At 38.7% G+C, this 20480-nt stretch overlaps 1 protein-coding gene across 1 annotated transcript in view; it reads right to left on the reverse strand.

The window, feature by feature from the left end:
- rapgef6 (Rap guanine nucleotide exchange factor (GEF) 6) overlaps nt 1–20480 on the reverse strand; it is a 217466-nt gene that overhangs the window by 20337 nt on the left and 176649 nt on the right. Inside the window, 6 exon segments of the mRNA XM_034177980.1 lie at nt 1283–1503; nt 6129–6152; nt 7208–7331; nt 10484–10695; nt 19387–19602; nt 19922–20089. Of these exon segments, the coding sequence (XP_034033871.1) occupies nt 1283–1503; nt 6129–6152; nt 7208–7331; nt 10484–10695; nt 19387–19602; nt 19922–20089 (965 nt within the window).

A 20480-nucleotide genomic window follows, 5' to 3' on the forward strand; every position in this document is an offset into this window, starting at 1 on the left:
ATGCGTATTCACTGCTAAATGGAAATTATTCTTTTCAACATGATCTAATTAAAGCGTCTTCAGAGAATCTTTTAATGCTGGAAATACATTTCCTGTAAGGCACTTGCAAATACACTAGATGGCAGTACAGTGCAACAACAAAGTTAATGTCCAACCAAGGCCCAGGTCCGCCCCCCCAACTCCCCTGCATTCACACTGCATTCCAGAATTGGGACTGAACATGTCTACATCAACACGTGACTTTTGTTTTGAGACAGGATAATTAAATCATTGACAGATTACTGAGTTAAGTTCTGTTTTGATTAGATTAGTTTATATAAGGAGATGATGTACCATAGTATTTATTATGACTGAATTGTGCAGGGTAAGAAAACTCTATATGAATCAGAGATGGGTGTGACTACTCAAACAAACCAGATCCACAGCAACGTGTGCTCCTTGTGCAGAGCAGTTGATCTGAACACCTCTCCTTCAGGCACAAGCAGACGTGTACTGTCACACTGATTTTGCGTTTTATTTTATCTGCATGCAACCATGTGTCACATGCATGACAAAGATGCACAATGTTTTACAAATGCATCTTTACGTGGTTCCGTGCTTGAGATAAATGCCAGAAAAATACTTTTACACTGATGCTCGTGTTCACACAGGATTAATAAAACCTGAGGTCATTTCTATGCTTCATTTTACAGAAGGTAAAATACTAAGGATTTCCGGTAAACCTGTCACACCTAAATAAATTGTGCAAGGATTTATGAATCAATCATACTGATTACAAGATTATTACAAGATTTTTACAGAGGTGGCACATGATAAGGAAATATTTTGCAACTTTGCTTGTTGACCACAAATCATGTTCATCAATAAGGTAAGAAACCAGATCCAATTTTATCTCAAATTTGGTTGAGTGAACTGAAGACTGTATTATCCAAGTAGTAATAATAACATTAGTAGCAACTGTTAAATTGAACAGTTATGTTTGTGATCACACTACATGTGGCTGTGGCTGAAAACAGCTGGACCACACCCCAGACTGCCACGCCTGTGAGCTGGCTACAGCCACAGCCACGAGCACTCACATTAGTCAAACAAAGTGTACTTCAGGAGCATACACACTTGGGTGCAATGTGAGTGCCTCATGTGAGTGCACCCTAAATCAAGACTTAACACTTTTAAATTGTGTTTGAATATAGCAGCTTAAAAAACCCAAAACATTTCTGACATGTAACAATAAAATGATGAAAAAACAATTAAGTGATTTATAAATATTTGTGTTACTCACAGGTGCTGTAGGTGGGCTCACACTGCAGGGACATGATGTGGTGCTTTTCCTCATCTGTCTCCACAGTCAGATTGGACAGGTACTGTTTCACCTTTCTTGCCATCTGAGCATCCTCATACAACTTCTTAGCATTGAGAAGTGAACTACGACGTACGCGCTTCTTATGGGCGCTGCCCTGCACATCCAGCATATTGGAGTTGGTGCTGCCCTGACTCAGAGACCTGGGGAGGGGTTTGAGATGAGGGAGAGGAAGAGGAGGCAAGGACGGACAGAGAACGACAGAGACACAGCATGGAAAGAAGAAGCAGAGATGAAAAATGACCATAGAAAACAACAACAGTCAAATGGCAGGAATATGAAGAAACAGAAATGAGCAGGGGGCAGCAAATTGATTTGAAATAGACAAAGAGATGTGTGAGGAGATAGAGAGTGAAGAAAGATGGATCAAGACAGAACAAAGAACAGTGGGAGGAAGATAGCAAAAACAAAAGGTAGAGAGAAGAAAAATTTAAAAAAGGTACACAAGAGTTAGAATAATAATCAGTAAAACAGTTGTGACTTTTAAAGCAAAACTGGCCCTACTGTTAAATTTGTATATCTGTCTTTGTGTTGGAGCATAGCGTTTATAAAGAGGACCATGCAACTGGGAGGGAGGCAGGTGTTGCTGGTGTGTCATGCTATCACAGTACAGAACAGCAGAACATTCTGTCAGATGGAGGCAAAAAGGGTTAGGGTGCAAAAGATCGGGTACGGGGCACATGGGAGGATTCACACACACACACACACACGTAGTATGTATGGCATATGGACATCAAACACAAATCAAATAGGAATTCTCCTAATTCTTTGTCATATTGGCTCAAAAAGTGTGAAATGATGCCACCCAACAGTGATCATTTAAACAACGATTAAAAGCACCATAAAGTGATCAAATACAGCTACACAATTACAATATTTACTAAAATCAAGTCAATATTTCAGCCAACAGTCGCCATCATGGGACTGTTTTCTTAAAAATCTTATGAGTTAAGTCAAGGCTCAAAACTCGCCTCCTAAATAAAGGAATTAACAAAGGAGCCAAATTCTGTTCATGTAGTCACTGATAAATATGATACATGATACATCTCTCTCTCTCGCTCTCTCTCTCTCTCACACACACACACACACACACACACACACACACACACACACACACACACACACACACACACACACACACACACACACACACACACACACACACACACACACACACACACACACACACACACACACACACACACACACACAAATCAAATCTCTCCTTGAAGATACTGGACATAAATTATTATATTCATGCACATGTTCACATGGTGTGCTTTCACTGTGGTAGGTTTTGTTGTAATCCACAGAGGGGTTTAGTAGGAGTTGCACTAAAGCTCTCAATATCATGTGCTGTATTAATTAAACACAAAAGTCCAATCAACTCTCACTGAAGATGTCAGACCAGAATTATTTTTCCTTCATGCACTTCTTCATATGGTGAGCTACCATTGTGTGAAGTTTCACTGAAATCCAACAAATGGTTGTGTTTACAAAACTTTCAGTTATTTCAGTTTATGTTTACGATGTCCAGTTTCCTGTGTGCCACAAATTTACCATCTTCAAGATGAATGCCTTGTTAAATAGCATGGAAGATTTCAGAAATTGATGGAATTACATGTGAAAGCTTCTGAATGAGTATTCCCACAAATAGGGGACTTTGGTTGTATTTAAGGGGCTAACTGTAGAACCAGTGTAGTGTGTTAAAAACCAGGAGAGAGAGAGAGAGAGACAGAGAGAGAGAGAGAGAGAAACCCCACAACATACAATGCAAAATTTTGCATCTCCAGTTAGGTTCTTCCTTAAGGCCCTGTCACACCTTGATGAATTAGCCTGCATTTGCCAACTTTATTGAAAATGCTAGGCGTACGTCAAATAAATTAACGCAGCTGTCACACCTTGATGACTTACCTAGTTTTTACTGACAGCCCTGTTCCACTGAGTGGTTTGGATTGGTACTCCACGGTAGTATGTGTGTCGGGACAGATACGTCTGGCTTGGTTTGCGTTGCCTCCGCTGGCAGAACCCTGATTGGCAGGTGGAACACTTAAATATTGACAAGCACAGCACTGAGCACGTGCATGGTGTTGTGTGGCATCTATGCTCCACATGGAGACAAAACTGGGTAATTTTAACTTTTTTTTGTGGATCATGAAATAATTTCATCGTGTGCAGACAGAATCCGATGATGCTTGTGGTAACTGAGACATTAATGATTGGCTGTGATTCTTTTAACTTGTGGTGCAAAGAGCCAGGCCTGTGGGGGAGAGGCTCCACTGACAGCCGAGACTCGAGCTAGCACCCACAGACACCCAACCAACGGATTACACCTGTAGGAGACGGTGCCGGCCGCGGATCGACCCAGCCATACCAGGAGCTGCAAATCAACAACTTGAAGGACAACCTCCGGGGCAGAAACCATGATCTGACGGAGCAACTGTGGTGCACAATGCCTGTGTCACAGAGGGAGTTTTCTTCACCACAACAAGGAATTAAGGTATTTTCAGATGTTGTTTTCCAAAATCAGGGTTTAGGTGGATACATTTTTGCCAGACTGTGATGATGAATCCCACTAAAATGAACAGGTAAGACTTTATATTTACTCAGTGTGTGATGGTTTAATATTTGAAACAGTCTGTTCGCATAAGGACTGCAGCTTTCAGCCAATCAATGGACAGCATTAATGGACATATTTCAACTTATGAGTAAATTAAAATAAGGGTGTGTCAACAGTTGCATAACTCATAACTTATGGTCTGCATATGCGGGACATATGAGTCACACGCTGGCATGCATTGAAAATTTTCAGCATGCCCAAACCTTTTTGAGGTGCTCGGCGTATTACGACATATCAGTGTGCTTCAATGTGCTCTTAACTCATAACAAAAACTTACCCACAACATATTAGACATACGCCAGCGTATGCCACCATTTTATAATACGGTCGGCATACATTGGCCTCATCAGCAAGGTGTGACAGGGCCTTCAGGAACAATCTTTAAAAAAGCAAATGTATAATCTATTGTATAAAAATACAAGAAGCTTGGAATCCATACAGATTTGACATCAATGATGAAAATTTATACAGAGGAATTAACAAAGGTTTGTTTGAAAAGTCCAACAGAACCTCAGGATCATAACTAAGAAACTAAAAAAAGATCCTGAAGGCATCAGATAGAAATGTGACATCTTCCACCTTCAAGAGAACACTCCATCATCATGACCTATATAAGGCTGTCGACCATGAAGAACACAGCCCAGTCTCAGACTTTTTTTGTGACACTGCCACAAAATGCGTCACATTTTCATGATGCGGTCAACTATTTTAACCCTAAGACGAACCATAACTATAACCAAAACCCTAACCATAACCTCCATGTCACCCCAAATTCTGTGTTACCATTACAAAATAATCTCATGACACATCAGGAAAATGTAGCATATTTCATGATGGTATCACGAACTAATAGATGAAATCACTTTTCATGATGCCATCACAAACTGTCGTGAAATTGGGTTGGAAGAACACCACTACAAACATAGAACATAAAAATACAGAAAAAAGATCATAGCTGATTATAGCATTTGTGATTAACTAAATAAACCCTTAAATACATTTAAATGTTTAAAAACATTCTACACTCTGACTCAACACATACAGTATAACATTTGAGAAAATGGAATATGCATTTGAGAAAATCCAGTTTTAATTTTTTTTCCAGGTCTGTACATGTCTACAAATGTATGTGGTGGTCATAATATGGCCAAAGTTAAGGCTGAGTCCCAGCATTTACCTATCTCATTGAACATCTTTACTGTGGTTTGAGCAAAGTTGTGATGCTAAAATGCAGTTATTGTGAAGTACAGCCAGAGTACGATATACGCGTAAACAGCAGTAGCTGGCAGAACTATCAATCGTCCTGTCACGACTGTAAAAAGGAAGCATTCAACTGATGTAATATGGCTTTTTCCACACAAAAGAAATCTGGTTTTTCAACAAATTCTGTGACTACTCTGGGCTCTGAGGAGTTTTAACTGCTTCCGATAATGAACTTTTGTAGATGATTTTACTTCAAGTGCACTTTTGTCTTCTCCCATTCTTCTTGGGGTCGGCACAACTGATCTAGTGTGGATCCCCATCTTTAGTTGGCACGTTTTTACACCCAATACCATTGGGCAAGGTGGACCTTAAACTCTAGACCTTCTGGTGATACACAAGTTACAGCGTATTCTTTTGAGCCTTCTATTTTTTTGTCCTCTCTCTGCTTTTTACCCAATGGCCATATTTTGGCTATCGGGTATTGTAATAGAGCTGATTCATAACAATGTTTTCTTCTCTGCCTTAAATCTATTTAATAAAAATATTTTAGCCAAAAAAAAAACCCAACCTGAAATATGCGTTTTGTTTTTCAGATGCATGTTCTATTTTTACTTACAAATTTAATATACATCTGTGACTCATTTGGTGACCTGAATTATCTTGCTTAAAAGGTGTATATGTGATTCCTGCAAGTATTATTTCAAGTTCCAGTACTATCAGATTCAGATAACCATTTTTATGAAAAGAGTAAACACAATGGAGTGATGGCAAATAGGCACTGCAAACGGAAGGGTTAGTCACATACAAACAAAAGCAGACATGTACACGTATGAGTTCAGGGAACATGCTGCATACATGGTGGTGGATAACAGAGTGGAAGGTTGGGATGCACGGTGGGATTAATTTATGCTGATCCAGGTCAAAATGGTTGTAGGATAAACTTACCCTAAACTCTTCCACCTCTTCTTCCTGCAAGCAAGAGGTGTGAAGATTGAAGTGTGACTTAAAGACAAGTTTAACGATCAGGGAGGACGAGACAAGACTATGCAGAGGTCATGCCACCACAAACAAAATGATTGGACATGAGAGGACACCAGAAACATCTCCCCATAACAGCCTGAAGCGGCTCTATGCTTGCAATGGCTGAGTGCAACACACTTGTGAATGTCGTGTGTCATTTTTAACAATGAAATTTCAAAATAAAAGCTCTCTTATATTGTCCAGGGCAGTCTGTAGTGTGTAGCGTGAAGGGAGTGTCTGCAGGTGGCAGTCATGCACTGCAGGAGGGGGAGAGTGACACCAAATACAGACAGCGGTTGGCATCAATTCAGTATCAGTTCCAGTCAATCCGTGTGTCCTTGTGCTGTTGCATTTTGTTGAAGCAATGCATTTGAATGCACAAGAGCTGTGAACTGAACTGGAAGTGAAGGGGAATTGATGGAACCAGACCTTGAGAAGTTTGCCTGATCCCGCAGGTGAAGGATACAGGCTGGTTGAAAGAGGAATGGCGTGGTAGCAATCCCTTTTTGCCCACATTTGTAGCCGTTTATCAAAAACTAATTTGTAAAATTCTACTTGCTGCACTGACGACTCTGTATTCCTGTTTCCTGGGTAAGTGCGACTTTTAGCAATACACTGGCTGATGGAAACCTGCACGTGGCAGTTTCAATTCCAGACAATATTATAGTAACAGGGATTTGATATAACTTCTGGAGAACTGAATCTAATCACTAAACCATTAGGATTTAAAATGTCATTACAAAAAGAAGCACTTAAAAATTACTTCCACTGTGAAAATGAAATGTATTTTGTGTCATTAAAGTTTATGTCTGATCTTTCAGCTACCGTTACCCTGTTAAACAACCTACACTGAAATTGCTCAGAAGATCTCTTAATTTTCACATATACTTATTACACAACAAGCACTCTTTTGTGAAAGCAGCTCCACCAGAATATAGTTTTTTTTTTGTTTAAGCCCATGTTAAGACATAATAAGACTGTTTTTTGATTTCAGGATGACCAACCTCTGCCGGAACATGACAGCAGGGTCCATGTTAGCTGAAGTCATCCGCACCACATGTCTGATCTCCTTGGCGATCATCCTTAGCTTCTCAAAGTTCACAAGGCCGTCAACGCTGGAGTCATTGCCTGACAGGACAAACACAAGAACACAATCAGATAAAATGTGAGCAGAAAGCTTATGAACGCTATCTGACAGATATTTTAAGATGAAACACTCTGAAATTATGTGTTCGAAGTAAAAGCAGCTTGAAACCTCATTTTCACTTTCATGGATATGTATTCTAGAAGCTCACACCTTGAAACCTTGTCCATACCTTGGAAAACCTTAGTGGGTCAGGGAGGGTGTCTGTGATGAGCCATTGTTTTAACCATGGGTGCAATTTAAAGATGTCCAAAAACTTTTTTCTTCCATAACAAACTTTGTCATACTTTGGTGATCCCTTGCATTTACATGCAGTTCATATAAACTGTGACATCACCAAGAGGTTTTCAAGAAGCAGCAAAGTGGTGCTAAATTTATACTATGGTTATGTTACAGTTAGGCTACGGCTGTTTTTGAACAAGTCCAAGATGTTACATCATGAAACTGCAGGCTACATCACATTTTTGGGCAGTCGTAATCGTGCACGCTGCGATGTCCCAGTTACAGGTTGTGAGCTTCCAGGATCCATAAAGTGGAAATGGGGCTTTATTTGGGCACACTCGCTTGTCTTACAATATCAATTTGGTGTTTTAGCTTGCACTCTGAAAATTCCTTTCAGCAGAAACAATTAAGAAAAAAATCTTTAAAATTGTTAACAGCCAGAAAAAGAAGTTCAAATGGAAAGATGAAGAACATGTTACAGAAATAAAAGTCTTGGTGGACATTTGTCAAGGCACACAGGAAATAGAAAACACTAAACTAAGATGACCTTTGGAAATGGCTTCTGTGGATAAGCCTCTGCTAGGAACTCTGTCATAATTTTTTTAGTCACGTGTCTGGGTAAATTTAATTTGGTTACAGCAATGACAACCAATTAAACCCCTTTCCTTTTTTTTTTTTTTTGCATCAAAGCTACATATTTGCATGGCTTTTTAGTGTTTTTTGCTTTAAAAATTAGCTCCTATGTTATACTGACAAAATCTCTTGCTAGCTCATGCCTAACCAATTGCCCAAATTTACATACCATAGGTCATGTCAGGTTTGGAAGCATGTGCCACAGTACGGAACCCTCTTGGGTCCTGGTTGGCACCCATCCAAGTAGGCAACCGGTCCATCTCCATCTCTCAAATGTCGCCATCTATTTTCCACAGCCAATTATGCGTGACGGTTCCCTTGACCTTTTCCAGCTGTTTGGGTCATCAACACTAAGGGATGTGCATGCTGGATGCATGCAGAAACTCACCACAAGGCCATAATACTGTAGCTTATCTCTCACAATGCAAGTAGTACACTCTGTCTGAATTTCCCTCAGCAACTGTTTAAAAAAAAGTCATTCCAGCTATACCCAAAGAGCCGAAGAACCACAGACCTTCAGAGGTCTGTGGTTCTTAAACCTTTTCATGTTTTTCCAATACAAACCAGTCCAAGCCTAAAACTGAACCTTCACTAAGACTCAAATAGCCTTTCCATCTTCAATGCTATCTTCTGGAGCATTTAATTCCTTAAGATTCCTCTCAAAAAAGTATGGACTCAAGAGATCTTTTAATGCAAAATGACTAACTGGACTACTGTCTGTTACTCTGATAATGTGTTTAACCCAGGTCCTCCTTATTAATTGTTCTGAACAATCCCTACATACTTCTGTGGTACTGCTCTGACCCTCTAGATCAATAAAAGCTCACTTCAAACCTTTCTATTTGTCAAAGAACTGCCTTAAAGTGAACACAGCATCAGTTATTCTTCTCCTTGAAACTGAACTGCTCCTCACCTATGATGGTTAAGATGTTCACATCGGTTTGATCTCTTTGCCTACTTTCCAGATTCCTGAAAGACTTGTCTCCTTACAGATGCACACAGTTGTGGTATTCTTCCATTTATCAGACATTTCTACATGCTCACAGAGCCTCTTCATTACATTTCATAATGTATTTAACACTCTTTCACACTACCACTGATATTTCATCCAGTGCAGATGTATTTCTACTCCATTACCTCTTTTACCTTTTCCTTATTCTTCTACCACCTTCAGATTTTCCTTCAGTCAGCAGCCTAGCAAAGTAACCCTTCAATCTACTTTCCTCTGATGCTCACTCAAAAGTACATCTCAGGCATGTGTGTTATATTACCAAAATCCTTCTACACCTCAGCTCTACTCTTTACTATTCTAAGAATGTTCTTTCACCTGTCTTCCAAATTTTCATAAATTTTCTCAAATACCAATGTCTCCTCTATATTTTGCCTGCCCTCCCCAAGGTCATAAATAGGTGGTAATTTTAGAGATGTGGGCATGGTCTGCTCAGAGTGGTTGCCATGCAGGACCCAAGGCAGTCCCATGGTGTTGGGGATGCAGCAAGGTGTGTCACTTGACTCCCTGCATTTCAACCATTTTTCTTTTACCTATACTTTAAAACCTTGTTTAATCTCCACCACTTTACCCAGGACACTGCTTTGTATACTCTTGTTGTCATGCAGACTCTGATCTGTCAGTCCATTATCAATGCATTATGGCTTTGCAATTCTTACCGCCCCGTCCAAATTAACATTTGGGTACACAACAACGTCATTGTCAACCTCTTTCTCAAACATACCACCTCTCTTCTGTTTCCAGTTCTTGTTGATTTCCTCATCTTTAACAGACCCTTCTGCTTGTTTTGAGCTATCTTTTTATAAACAGTGTTTGCCCTTGACCTACACGCCCTTGTACATTTGTCACAAAGGACAGGCGGTGCCCCTACATGTTGCTTATGGTGTACACCAAACATTTTCTTAAATTTACTGGATTGGGCTCATCATTTAAGGATGTCAAACATTTTTCAGCTTGATGCCCTGCGTAATGTTTAACCTCTGTATTTACAGTATGCAAGTTTGGAATTATGAAAGAGTTAGGTTGGTTTGTGCCATCTAGTGGTTTGAAGGTTTATCTGGCCACCAAAATAGGTAATTTCCGAATGGGGTCAAGAGGATGCTGCCAAGAAAATGTATGAGCAACAAGATGGCAAACCACAAATCCACATCTGATAATTATTACTTGGATTTCATTCAGGGAGAAACAGAGCGTAAACAACATTTTAGCAGTACTTCTATACAAAAAAAGATATGCTAAGAAACCTTATCCCTCCTCCACAAACCAACCTACCTTCATGTAAGAAGGTGAGGTCCTTCTTGACCACTGGAAACAATGGGATAATAGGAGGCTGCATGCTCTGGCTGCTCAGGACATTGCGGTATTTGGCCATGTTCCTGGATGGGTCAAAAACATCCTGCAGGTCTCCAAACAGCTTCTCATACTTGCTGGGCAATTTGTCCCACGAGCTTCGCAGACGAGCCACAGGTGCTAAGTTCAAACCACTTTTTAGGGGAATGAAATAAGTACAGGTAAGGAGACAGATATGACAGATGTGAGTGGGGAAAGGGGACAAAGGGAGAAATGAGGATGGAGAAAAAGAAAAAAGTCAAGAACAACAAATGCTACTTTTATTTTCTTTAAAACTAGTCAAGTCTTCTTCCCCTACTAACGTGCAACAGTTGTACTTTTTTCAGACAGACAACTTCAAATAGCACAGTTTGCATTTTCTAGACCCAAGACCTCTTGAGGTAATGTAAAGCAGTCTCACTGAGATAGATGGTAATTATGATACGCACAAAATTAGGGCTTTGCAAACAAACCGAACAACAAGGAAAAAGATACAGCTGCATATTGCATTTTCTTCCATGACAATGTATCAATTTTCCTGCTCCTCATAATGATACAGAAAACATTTAAAATGTCCTTAAATTTCCCCCCAAATCCCTGTGATCACCAATACTTCTGCACCTTTGATGTTGCTGAAGGGTTAGTAAGTTGTTTACTTATCCAATTCACAGTTATTCTAGAAACAAGAATGATGGAAAATATGCAGAGGGCTTTCATCTTTGAAAGCCACCTTGTGGGTGCATTTTGGCTTTAAAACCCAAACAGCAATTAATGATTTTGATCCAATAAACATTATGGAGCTTCATCATGTTACATGAAGAAGGAATTCCCAACACTTGACAAAGTGACCAGGATTATACATTCCAAATTTTATTATGCTAATAGGTGTCAAAATCTGCAAAGTAGATGTCAGATTCTTTTGAACATCCTGTGACCCTCCTGCAATGCAAATACCACTGCAAGAAACATGAACTGAAATATTAAATAAAACAGGTTTGAATCAATTTGTCTACAGCATTACTAATACAATATGATGTGAATATTAGACGACCCGGGTGGAACACAAGTTTTATTCTTAGCTCTGTCTATAAATTTGCAACAAATTAATTAATTAGAGTATTGCATTGCAGTGCATCGATCCATATGCAATGTATCAGAATATAACAGTGTTTTTGCTCATATACTGCAATATGCATCTTATCGTGCGGTCCTTGCGAGTACCAGAGTTGAAGTCAATTTATTCGTAGATTAGATTACGATTATATTATTTAATGTAATCTGTTTTTTCATATGTTTTAATCTAATCTAATCCAAAATTTTTCCATTTAATCCAAATTTTTTGATAAAATTGGATTAAATTTTGATTAAAATTCACAATCTTACAAAAGTGCCTTCTATATACAAGTTGGTACAAAGTCAGCTCAATTCAAGCAAACTTGTCACATCTCAGTCCCTTCACACAACAAAGCCAACCCTTGCAGGTTTCTCAAAACAGGGTGAGAGCACAATTACCATGTAAACAAATCTCAATTGAGGACAATACCATCTTTCCACCTATCTTCTTGCAACAAAGAAAGCACCTCTCTCCCTCCCATCTACCCAGCAAAACAATCTATTCAGCTTATCCATTCCTATCTCCAAACAATATCACAATGTTAGGGTGATGATACAAGTGCCATACAAGCATCAGTTATTAAAGAACAAAAGAGGCCACTTAACTCACCCTTCAAATGTAAACATGCATGACAAACTCAACAAAGGAGGTCCAGCCCACCTCCCCTGATGTCTCCCTAGCCCACCAAGAAGTCATGGACTACTTGCATGAACCCCTGTGGTGCATGGACAAGGATTCACTCTCCTACTGGAAGGTCAACGAGGGCAGGTATCTACACCTGGCCAAGGTAGCCCAGTGATACCTGTGCATCCCTGCCACATCAGCTCCAGTGGAGAGGGTTTTTTCAGTGGCGGGGAAGATCTTCAGGCCTGAGAGGTGCCACCTCAGTGACTCTGTCTTAAAAGCACTTATGTTTGGCAAGTGCAACTGGAAGGAGGTTAGGTGTGTGAAGAAGTGATGCTTAGGTTGTGAACTGGTTGAGTGAGACACTGTATTAGTGGTGACTGAAGACTGTATTATGATGGATTATGATCAAAGACTCCCTTGCTTACTAGATGTCAGTTGTGAACTGGTTGAGTGAGACACTCTGATTGTGTTATATATCTGACGTTTCATGTTGATGAAGACTGATCGTGATGGTGATAATGATTGAAGACTCCACGTTTAGTAGTTGTTTAAGTGTCCATTGTTATGTATCTGATGATACTGAAAACTAAATGTAAATATGCCTGACTTCTTGTACAGTGTACATATAGTTTACCTTATAAATAATGTTTCAAAATGAAAAATCTGTGTTAACTTCTTCACATATTTCATCATTCACATATGCATATACATATCGCGAATAAAGTTTAATCAAAGTTTAATCAAGTTTAATCATTTAATCTAGTCTAATCAAATCCAAACAAAAATCAATTTAATCTAATCTAATCCAAAATGAAATACCCTTTAATCTAATATAATATAATCAAATTCAATTTCATTTAATCACTTCAACTCTGGTAAGTTCCCAGCCAAAGATATATATATTTTTTATTTATTTTCTTTTATCCTCTGTCTGATCTGGATCTCTTGCTCCACACAGGCACGTACCAGGAGCAAGCTATGAATCAGAGAGCCATATGTGCAAAGACAACCTGCTGTGAGGAGGAATGTTAAGGGATGTGGAGGTCAGACACTTATGTTCTAAAGTGGCTGTTGCAGCAGAGAGCAAAAGATTACAATACTGCAGAGTTCTTAAACAGTTGGTGAAAACCACAGTAGATGACATCTCTGTCCTACATGACCCCAGGTAACAACAACAGGACAGATTACAGCTGAGTATCAGAAACAAAACCAAAGTTTAACACAAAACATCAGTCTGTTTATCGCTCAAAAATGCTGTGTATCATTTATGATACATAAGTATAAAAGATTCAATATGTAACCAGAGATCTGTGACTGGGCTCACAAAATGATATTTGTGCACTCCCGCTCTGTATGCGAGTACAACCCCTGGCAAAAATTATGGAATCACCGGCCTCAGAGGATGTTCATTCAGTTGTTTAATTTTGTAGAAAAAAAAGCAGATCACAGACATGACACAAAACTAAAGCCATTTCAAATGGCAACTTTCTGGCTTTAAGAAACACTGTAAGAAATCAGGGGAAAAAAAATGTGGCAGTCAGTAACGGTTACTTTTTTAGACCAAGCAGAAGGAAAAAAAATATGGAATCACTCTATTCTGAGGAAAAAATTATGGAATCATGAAAAACAAAAGAACGCTCCAACACATCACTAGTATTTTGTTGCACCACCTTTTATAACAGCTTGCCGTCTCTGAGGCATGGACTTAATGAGTGATAAACAGTACTCTTCATCAATCTGGCTCCAACTTTCTCTGATTGCTGTTGCCAGATCAGCTTTGCAGGTTGGAGCCTTATCATGGACCATTTTCTTCAACTTCCACCAAAGATTTTCAATTGGATTAAGATCCGGACTATTTGCAGGCCATGACACTGACCCTATGTGTCTTTTTGCAAGGAATGTTTTCACAGTTTTTGCTCTATGGCAAGATGCATTATCATCTTGAAAAATGATTTAATCATCCCCAAACATCTTTTCAATTGATGGGATAAGAAAAGTGTCCAAAATATCAACGTAAACTTGTGCATTTATTGATGATGTAATGACAGCCAACTCCCCAGTGCCTTTACCTGACATGCAGCGCCATATCATCAATGACTGTGGAAATTTACATGTTCTCTTCAGGCAGTCATCTTTATAAATCTCATTGGAATGGCACTAAACAAAAGTTCCAGCATCATCACCTTGCCCAATGCAGATTCGAGATTCATCATTGAATATGACTTTCATCCAGTCATCCACAGTCCACGATTGCTTTTCCTTAGCCCATTGTAACCTTGTTTTTTTCTGTTTAGGTGTTAATGATGGCTTTCGTTTAGCTTTTCTGTATGTAAATCCCATTTCCTTTAGGTGGTTTCTTACAGTTCGGTCACAGATGTTGACTCCAGTTTCCTCCCATTCGTTCCTCATTTGTTTTGTTGTGCATTTTCAATTTTTGAGACATATTGCTTTAACTTTTCTGTCTTGACGCTTTGATGTCTTCCTTGGTCTACCAGTATGTTTGCCTTTAACAACCTTCCCATGTTGTTTGTATTTGATCCAGAGTTTAGACACAGCTGACTGTGAACAACCAACATCTTTTGCAACATTGTGTGATGATTACCCTCTTTTAAGAGTTTGATAATCCTCTCCTTTGTTTCAATTGACATCTCTCGTGTTGGAGCCATGATTCATGTCAGTCTTGGTCACTTGGTGCAACAGCTCTCCAAGGTGTGATCAATCCTTTTTAGATGCAATCTAACGAGCAGATCTGATTTGATGCAGGTGTTAGTTTTGGGGATGAAAATTTACAGGGTGAGTCCATAATTTATTCCTCAGAATTGAGTGAGTCCATATTTTTTCCCTCTGCTTGGTCTAAAAAGTAACCGTTACTGACTGCCACAATTTTTTTTCTTGATTTCTTATAGTGTTTCTTAAAGCAAAATTAAACAACTGAATGAACATCCTCCGAGGCCGGTGATTCCATAATTTTTGCCAGGGGTTGTATATATTAAAGTGGTATTAAATCTGTTGTGATAAAATATCTGAATTAAAATAAGGAGGTGATGTTCTAGAGGTTAAAACGAGGGGTGAAGGGAATTATTCTTCCTTAATGTCATTTTTGCATGGAATGATATCAGTGTGTGAAGTTTCATTAACAGAAAAAAAAAAAACAAACAAACGGCCAGATTCTTATATTCCCCCCCCACCATCACCACCACCACCGCCAACTCCCTTATATACAAACATGAGAACATAAGGGTAACGTTTAAAACATTTTGCCATTTGGGATGAAACAAAATGGTCCAACCCTTGAAACACCCATTACATACATGAATGCTGTGACATTTCACACTTTAAAAACTGTTTGGACAGTTGGACAGGACACAAATCAATACAATGTTGAAACCAGTTAAAACCTTTGTAAGCAGAGCATCAATTTCCTAAATATGAAACAAAAAACAACTTCCATTACTGTCATGTCTGAGAAAATCATATGTTCACTTGGGAGTATCTGCAAAAATATAGAAATTTCTGTCTTGGTTTAAAAAAAAAAAAAAAAAAACTTCCATAACACTGTGTTTCAGTTCTGCCGGCATTCATCACTCAAAAACACACATCAGTCAGTTTACCAGACGTACACGGCGAGAAGACAGCTCCATTCCCATCAGAAAACAAAATGCTTTTAGTCAAAGAATCAAAACTGGAATTCATTTGCCGTGCACATCAGGAAGTTTGATATCTATCACACCTTTCCCGCTCAACTGAAGATGTGTCACTGAAAACCAAATTCATCAACATTTGTCTGCCACGTGTCCTCTCTTCCCCTTTAATGCTATCTGACCACCACTGGCTCCCATTTCTTGGTTCTGTATTTCTATTGTTAAATGTAATTACATTTTACTTTTTTTTTTTATTTTTAGCAAAGACACAATTATTGATAGATTATTTCATTAGCTACACTCTGCTGTGTTGAGTTTGTGTCCTCTTCATTTTTTCTATTATTTTCTAGCATCTCTTCAGCTTGTACGTAGTGTGATTTAGCAATTACAGATAAAATATCTTACTATATTTCAGTTTGAAGATGTTTTTAAATATCTGGCAATGGACAAAAGAGGAAAGCAGCCAACTATGATGAGTCCATTTGTGGCTAGCAATGATAAAGTCACCTCAGTAATAAACTCATGAATAAAAAAAGTTAAAATTAAACATATTTACTTTACTACATAACAAAAAAATCATAAATAAATAATTTACTGCCTCACACACACATAATGAAATACAGAGATGAAATTCTTCACATTTTTTTTTGTGAAAAATAGGTATTAAAGGCACTGCGCTGCGGTGGTTTGAATCATATTTATCTAATAGATTACAATTTGTTCATGTAAATGGGGAATCTTCTTCACAGACTAAGGTTAATTATGGAGTTCCACAAGGTTCGGTGCTAGGACCAATTTTATTCACTTTATACATGCTTCCCTTAGGCAGTATTATTAGACGGCATTGCTTAAATTTTCATTGTTATGCAGATGATACCCAGCTTTATCTATCCATGAAGCCAGAGGACACACACCAATTAGCTAAACTGCAGGATTGTCTTACAGACATAAGGACATGGATGACCTCTAATTTCCTGCTTTTAAACTCAGATAAAACTGAAGTTATTGTACTTGGCCCCACAAATCTTAGAAACATGGTGTCTAACCAGATCCTTACTCTGGATGGCATTACCCTGACCTCTAGTAATACTGTGAGAAATCTTGGAGTCATTTTTGATCAGGATATGTCATTCAAAGCGCATATTAAACAAATATGTAAGACTGCTTTTTTGCATTTACGCAATATCTCTAAAATTAGAAAGGTCTTGTCTCAAGTGATGCTGAAAAACTAATTCATGCATTTATTTCCTCTAGGCTGGACTATTGTAATTCATTATTATCAGGTTGTCCTAAAAGTTCCCTGAAAAGCCTTCAGTTAATTCAAAATGCTGCAGCTAGAGTACTGACGGGGACTAGAAGGCGAGAGCATATCTCACCCATATTGGCCTCTCTTCATTGGCTTCCTGTTAATTCTAGAATAGAATTTAAAATTCTTCTTCTTACTTATAAGGTTTTGAATAATCATGTCCCTTCTTATCTTAGGGACCTCATAGTACCATATCACCCCAATAGAGCGCTTCGCTCTCAGACTGCAGGCTTACTTGTAGTTCCTAAGGTTTGTAAGAGTAGAATGGGAGGCAGAGCCTTCAGCTTTCAGGCTCCTCTCCTGTGGAACCAGCTCCCAATTCGGATCAGGGAGACAGACACCCTCTCTACTTTTAAGATTAGGCTTAAAACTTTCCTTTTTGCTAAAGCTTATAGTTAGGGCTGGATCAGGTGACCCTGAACCATCCCTTAATTATGCTGCTATAGACTTAGACTGCTGGGGGGTTCCCATAATGCACTGAGTGTTTCTTTCTCTTTTTGCTCTGTATGCACCACTCTGCATTTAATCATTAGTGATTGATCTCTGCTCCCCTCCACAGCATGTCTTTTTCCTGGTTCTCTCCCTCAGCCCCAACCAGTCCCAGCAGAATACTGCCCCTCCCTGAGACTGGTTCTGCTGGAGGTTTCTTCCTGTTAAAAGGGAGTTTTTTCCTTCCCACTGTCGCCAAGTGCTTGCTCACAGGGGGTCGTTTTGACCTTTGGGGTTTTTACGTAATTATTGTATGGCCTTGCCTTACAATATAAAGCGCCTTGGGGCAACTGTTTGTTGTGATTTGGCGCTATATAAATAAAATTGAATTGAAATTGAATTGATCAGAGCAACATACTGACTCAAACACAAACTAGTGCACTATGTTGTGCCAGTGAAAGTACATTACGCACAGAGATCACACATCTGGAGTGTCTGTCAGAGAAGTAGTGAGAGTAGGAGCTCAGCAGACAAGAAGAGCAAACTCATCCACAACTACAATTTGTTTAAAAACATTTCTGATTACAATGAAATGTGTTTTTGGGTTAGATACTTATATTAGCATTGGGCTGATTTAGTTTTTTACCCATGTAATAATGTTTCAAATATTGTGTCATTGCATCAATGCTGAATCATTAATTGCAATATCTCTTAAAATCAAGACACTTCTGCACCCCTGTCTTACAGTTGCATGAAAATGAATTAGGTAAAATTGAAGATTATTACAAGGTTATTGCTGTATAGTAAAACTGAGACTGTATTTTAATAGTTTGACATCATCTTATAAATTGATATGTTGATCCAACAATGATTTACAAAGATTTAACTTCATTAAAGGGGACATTCAACATTTTCAACCTGGGCTCAATTTCTTGAAGTTGTAGGGTTCATGTTTTCAATCAGGACAAAAATTAAGTTAATCAAAGCACTGGCAAAAATTTTAAAGGGTATGACTTCACAGAACAGGCCCTTCATCTGCAATTGCCTTTTAATGTTTCAGTTGAGTGCAGCGCCATCTGACACCTATGAGGCTAAGGTAAGTGGTAACGTTTTAAAACGTTTCTTTACATTTAATGAAATAACCATGTGCATATTTACCTCTGTAGGGGCAGTTTCCATGCTACCAAACACTTCTAATGTCATTTTTTCTTGTTCAGTGGTGACAAGAAACAGTTTTTAGCCTGCCCCACAAGCCACTTTATTATCCAGCCAGGTAACCCAAGACTACATTTGTGTTCTAAACCAATACTGCATCAACTAAATTAATTTTTGTCCTGACTGAAAATCTGGAGCCCATAATTTCAAAAAATAGCCCTTGTTGAAAACTGCTGAACTTTCCCTTTAACTATAGCAGTTACAAGATCCAACAATGAAGAAAAGAAGTGTAATTCCTTATTAACATAATTACTGTTGTAGTACACTTTTTTGTTAGGTTTGTAGCAATAGCAATACTACAATACAAAATTAGTTCAACTTGACACATTTAGGGGTTCTACTTAAGTTAAGCCATTCTTTCTGGGCTTGTTTATATGGACGTTTGCGTGTGTCATGTGCAAAATGTGGCAACAACTCATTAGGCAAGATGAAGTAAATGCACTGAGACTTAAAGAAACACAAGCTTTTGTACCATAACAAGAATGTGCACATATGCATGCAATTTGCAGCACACCTGATGATGGCAAACATGGAGTTGAAGTTCTTGCACTCTCTGCAGTGAAGGGCAATCTTGATGAAGTGTTTGATGGTCTTCATCCTCTTCATGGCGTTGGGTTCCTTCAGGATTTCTGTTGCGACCCAGAAGGTCTCCTGGTTGATCACCACCTCAAACTGTTTTAGATTGCTACTCCCCCCTGAGGAGTCCAGCTTAAACAGATCGTCCACATACCTAACATAAGAAAGGCAGCATTAAGTAAATCGGTTTCAACAAAGTTAAGTGAACTAACAGTTTCTAGGTGAGCAGGTCTGTAAAAAAAAAAAAAAACAAACAAAAAAAAAACTGGCATATCTGGAAACATATTTGAACACAACATGACATTTGATTCAGCCTGAGCAACCAAATATACTAGTGGTTGTTTCATTGTTCTCTCAACTTGCTTGTTTATCATTTGTTTGGATATTGATTACAAAATCCATCACATAAAGTAGCAGTGCAATCACAGGTATTTGTTAAGATTTCCTGACATGAACTTGAAAAATGTACATACTCTGTTGACTCGATGTTCCTGAAAAGTTCAAAATCTCTCATGGAAAGCTGGGCAGCGACTTCCATGGTGCTGAGCTGCAACATTGAGATCTGGCTCTCCCTGAGGAGGTCCTGAGCATCTTCATCTGAACACAACGTCTCTGTCTCCATGTTGTTCTTCAGGTAGTACCTACAGGCAGGAAGAGATGGAAGCATTGGAGGTTGGAGTCTAACATCACTGAAAAAAAATATGAGTGACTACTCAGCTCAGAAAGGTCCTATATGAGTAAAACTATTCCACGTTCATCATATTTACACTGATTCAAAAAGTCTTCCTCAGTGGGTTTTATAATTGTACTACACATGGAGGAAGATAAAAGACAATTAAAACAAACATGGTAGAGATTGTCATGATCGGCCCTGATCCAGGCTTTGATCCCTTTTTTGCCCCTTTCTTTGCTGCATCTTCTGTTCCCGCTTTGATTTATTAGTGGTTTATTTTCATCATGTGTTTCTTCTATGTTCTATTTTGCTTTGTCACTTTGTTTCTTTGCTACTTTTATACTTTAACCATTGTCCAG

Source organism: Thalassophryne amazonica, chromosome 9, assembly GCF_902500255.1.
Source record: "Thalassophryne amazonica chromosome 9, fThaAma1.1, whole genome shotgun sequence".
NCBI lineage: Eukaryota > Metazoa > Chordata > Actinopteri > Batrachoidiformes > Batrachoididae > Thalassophryne > Thalassophryne amazonica.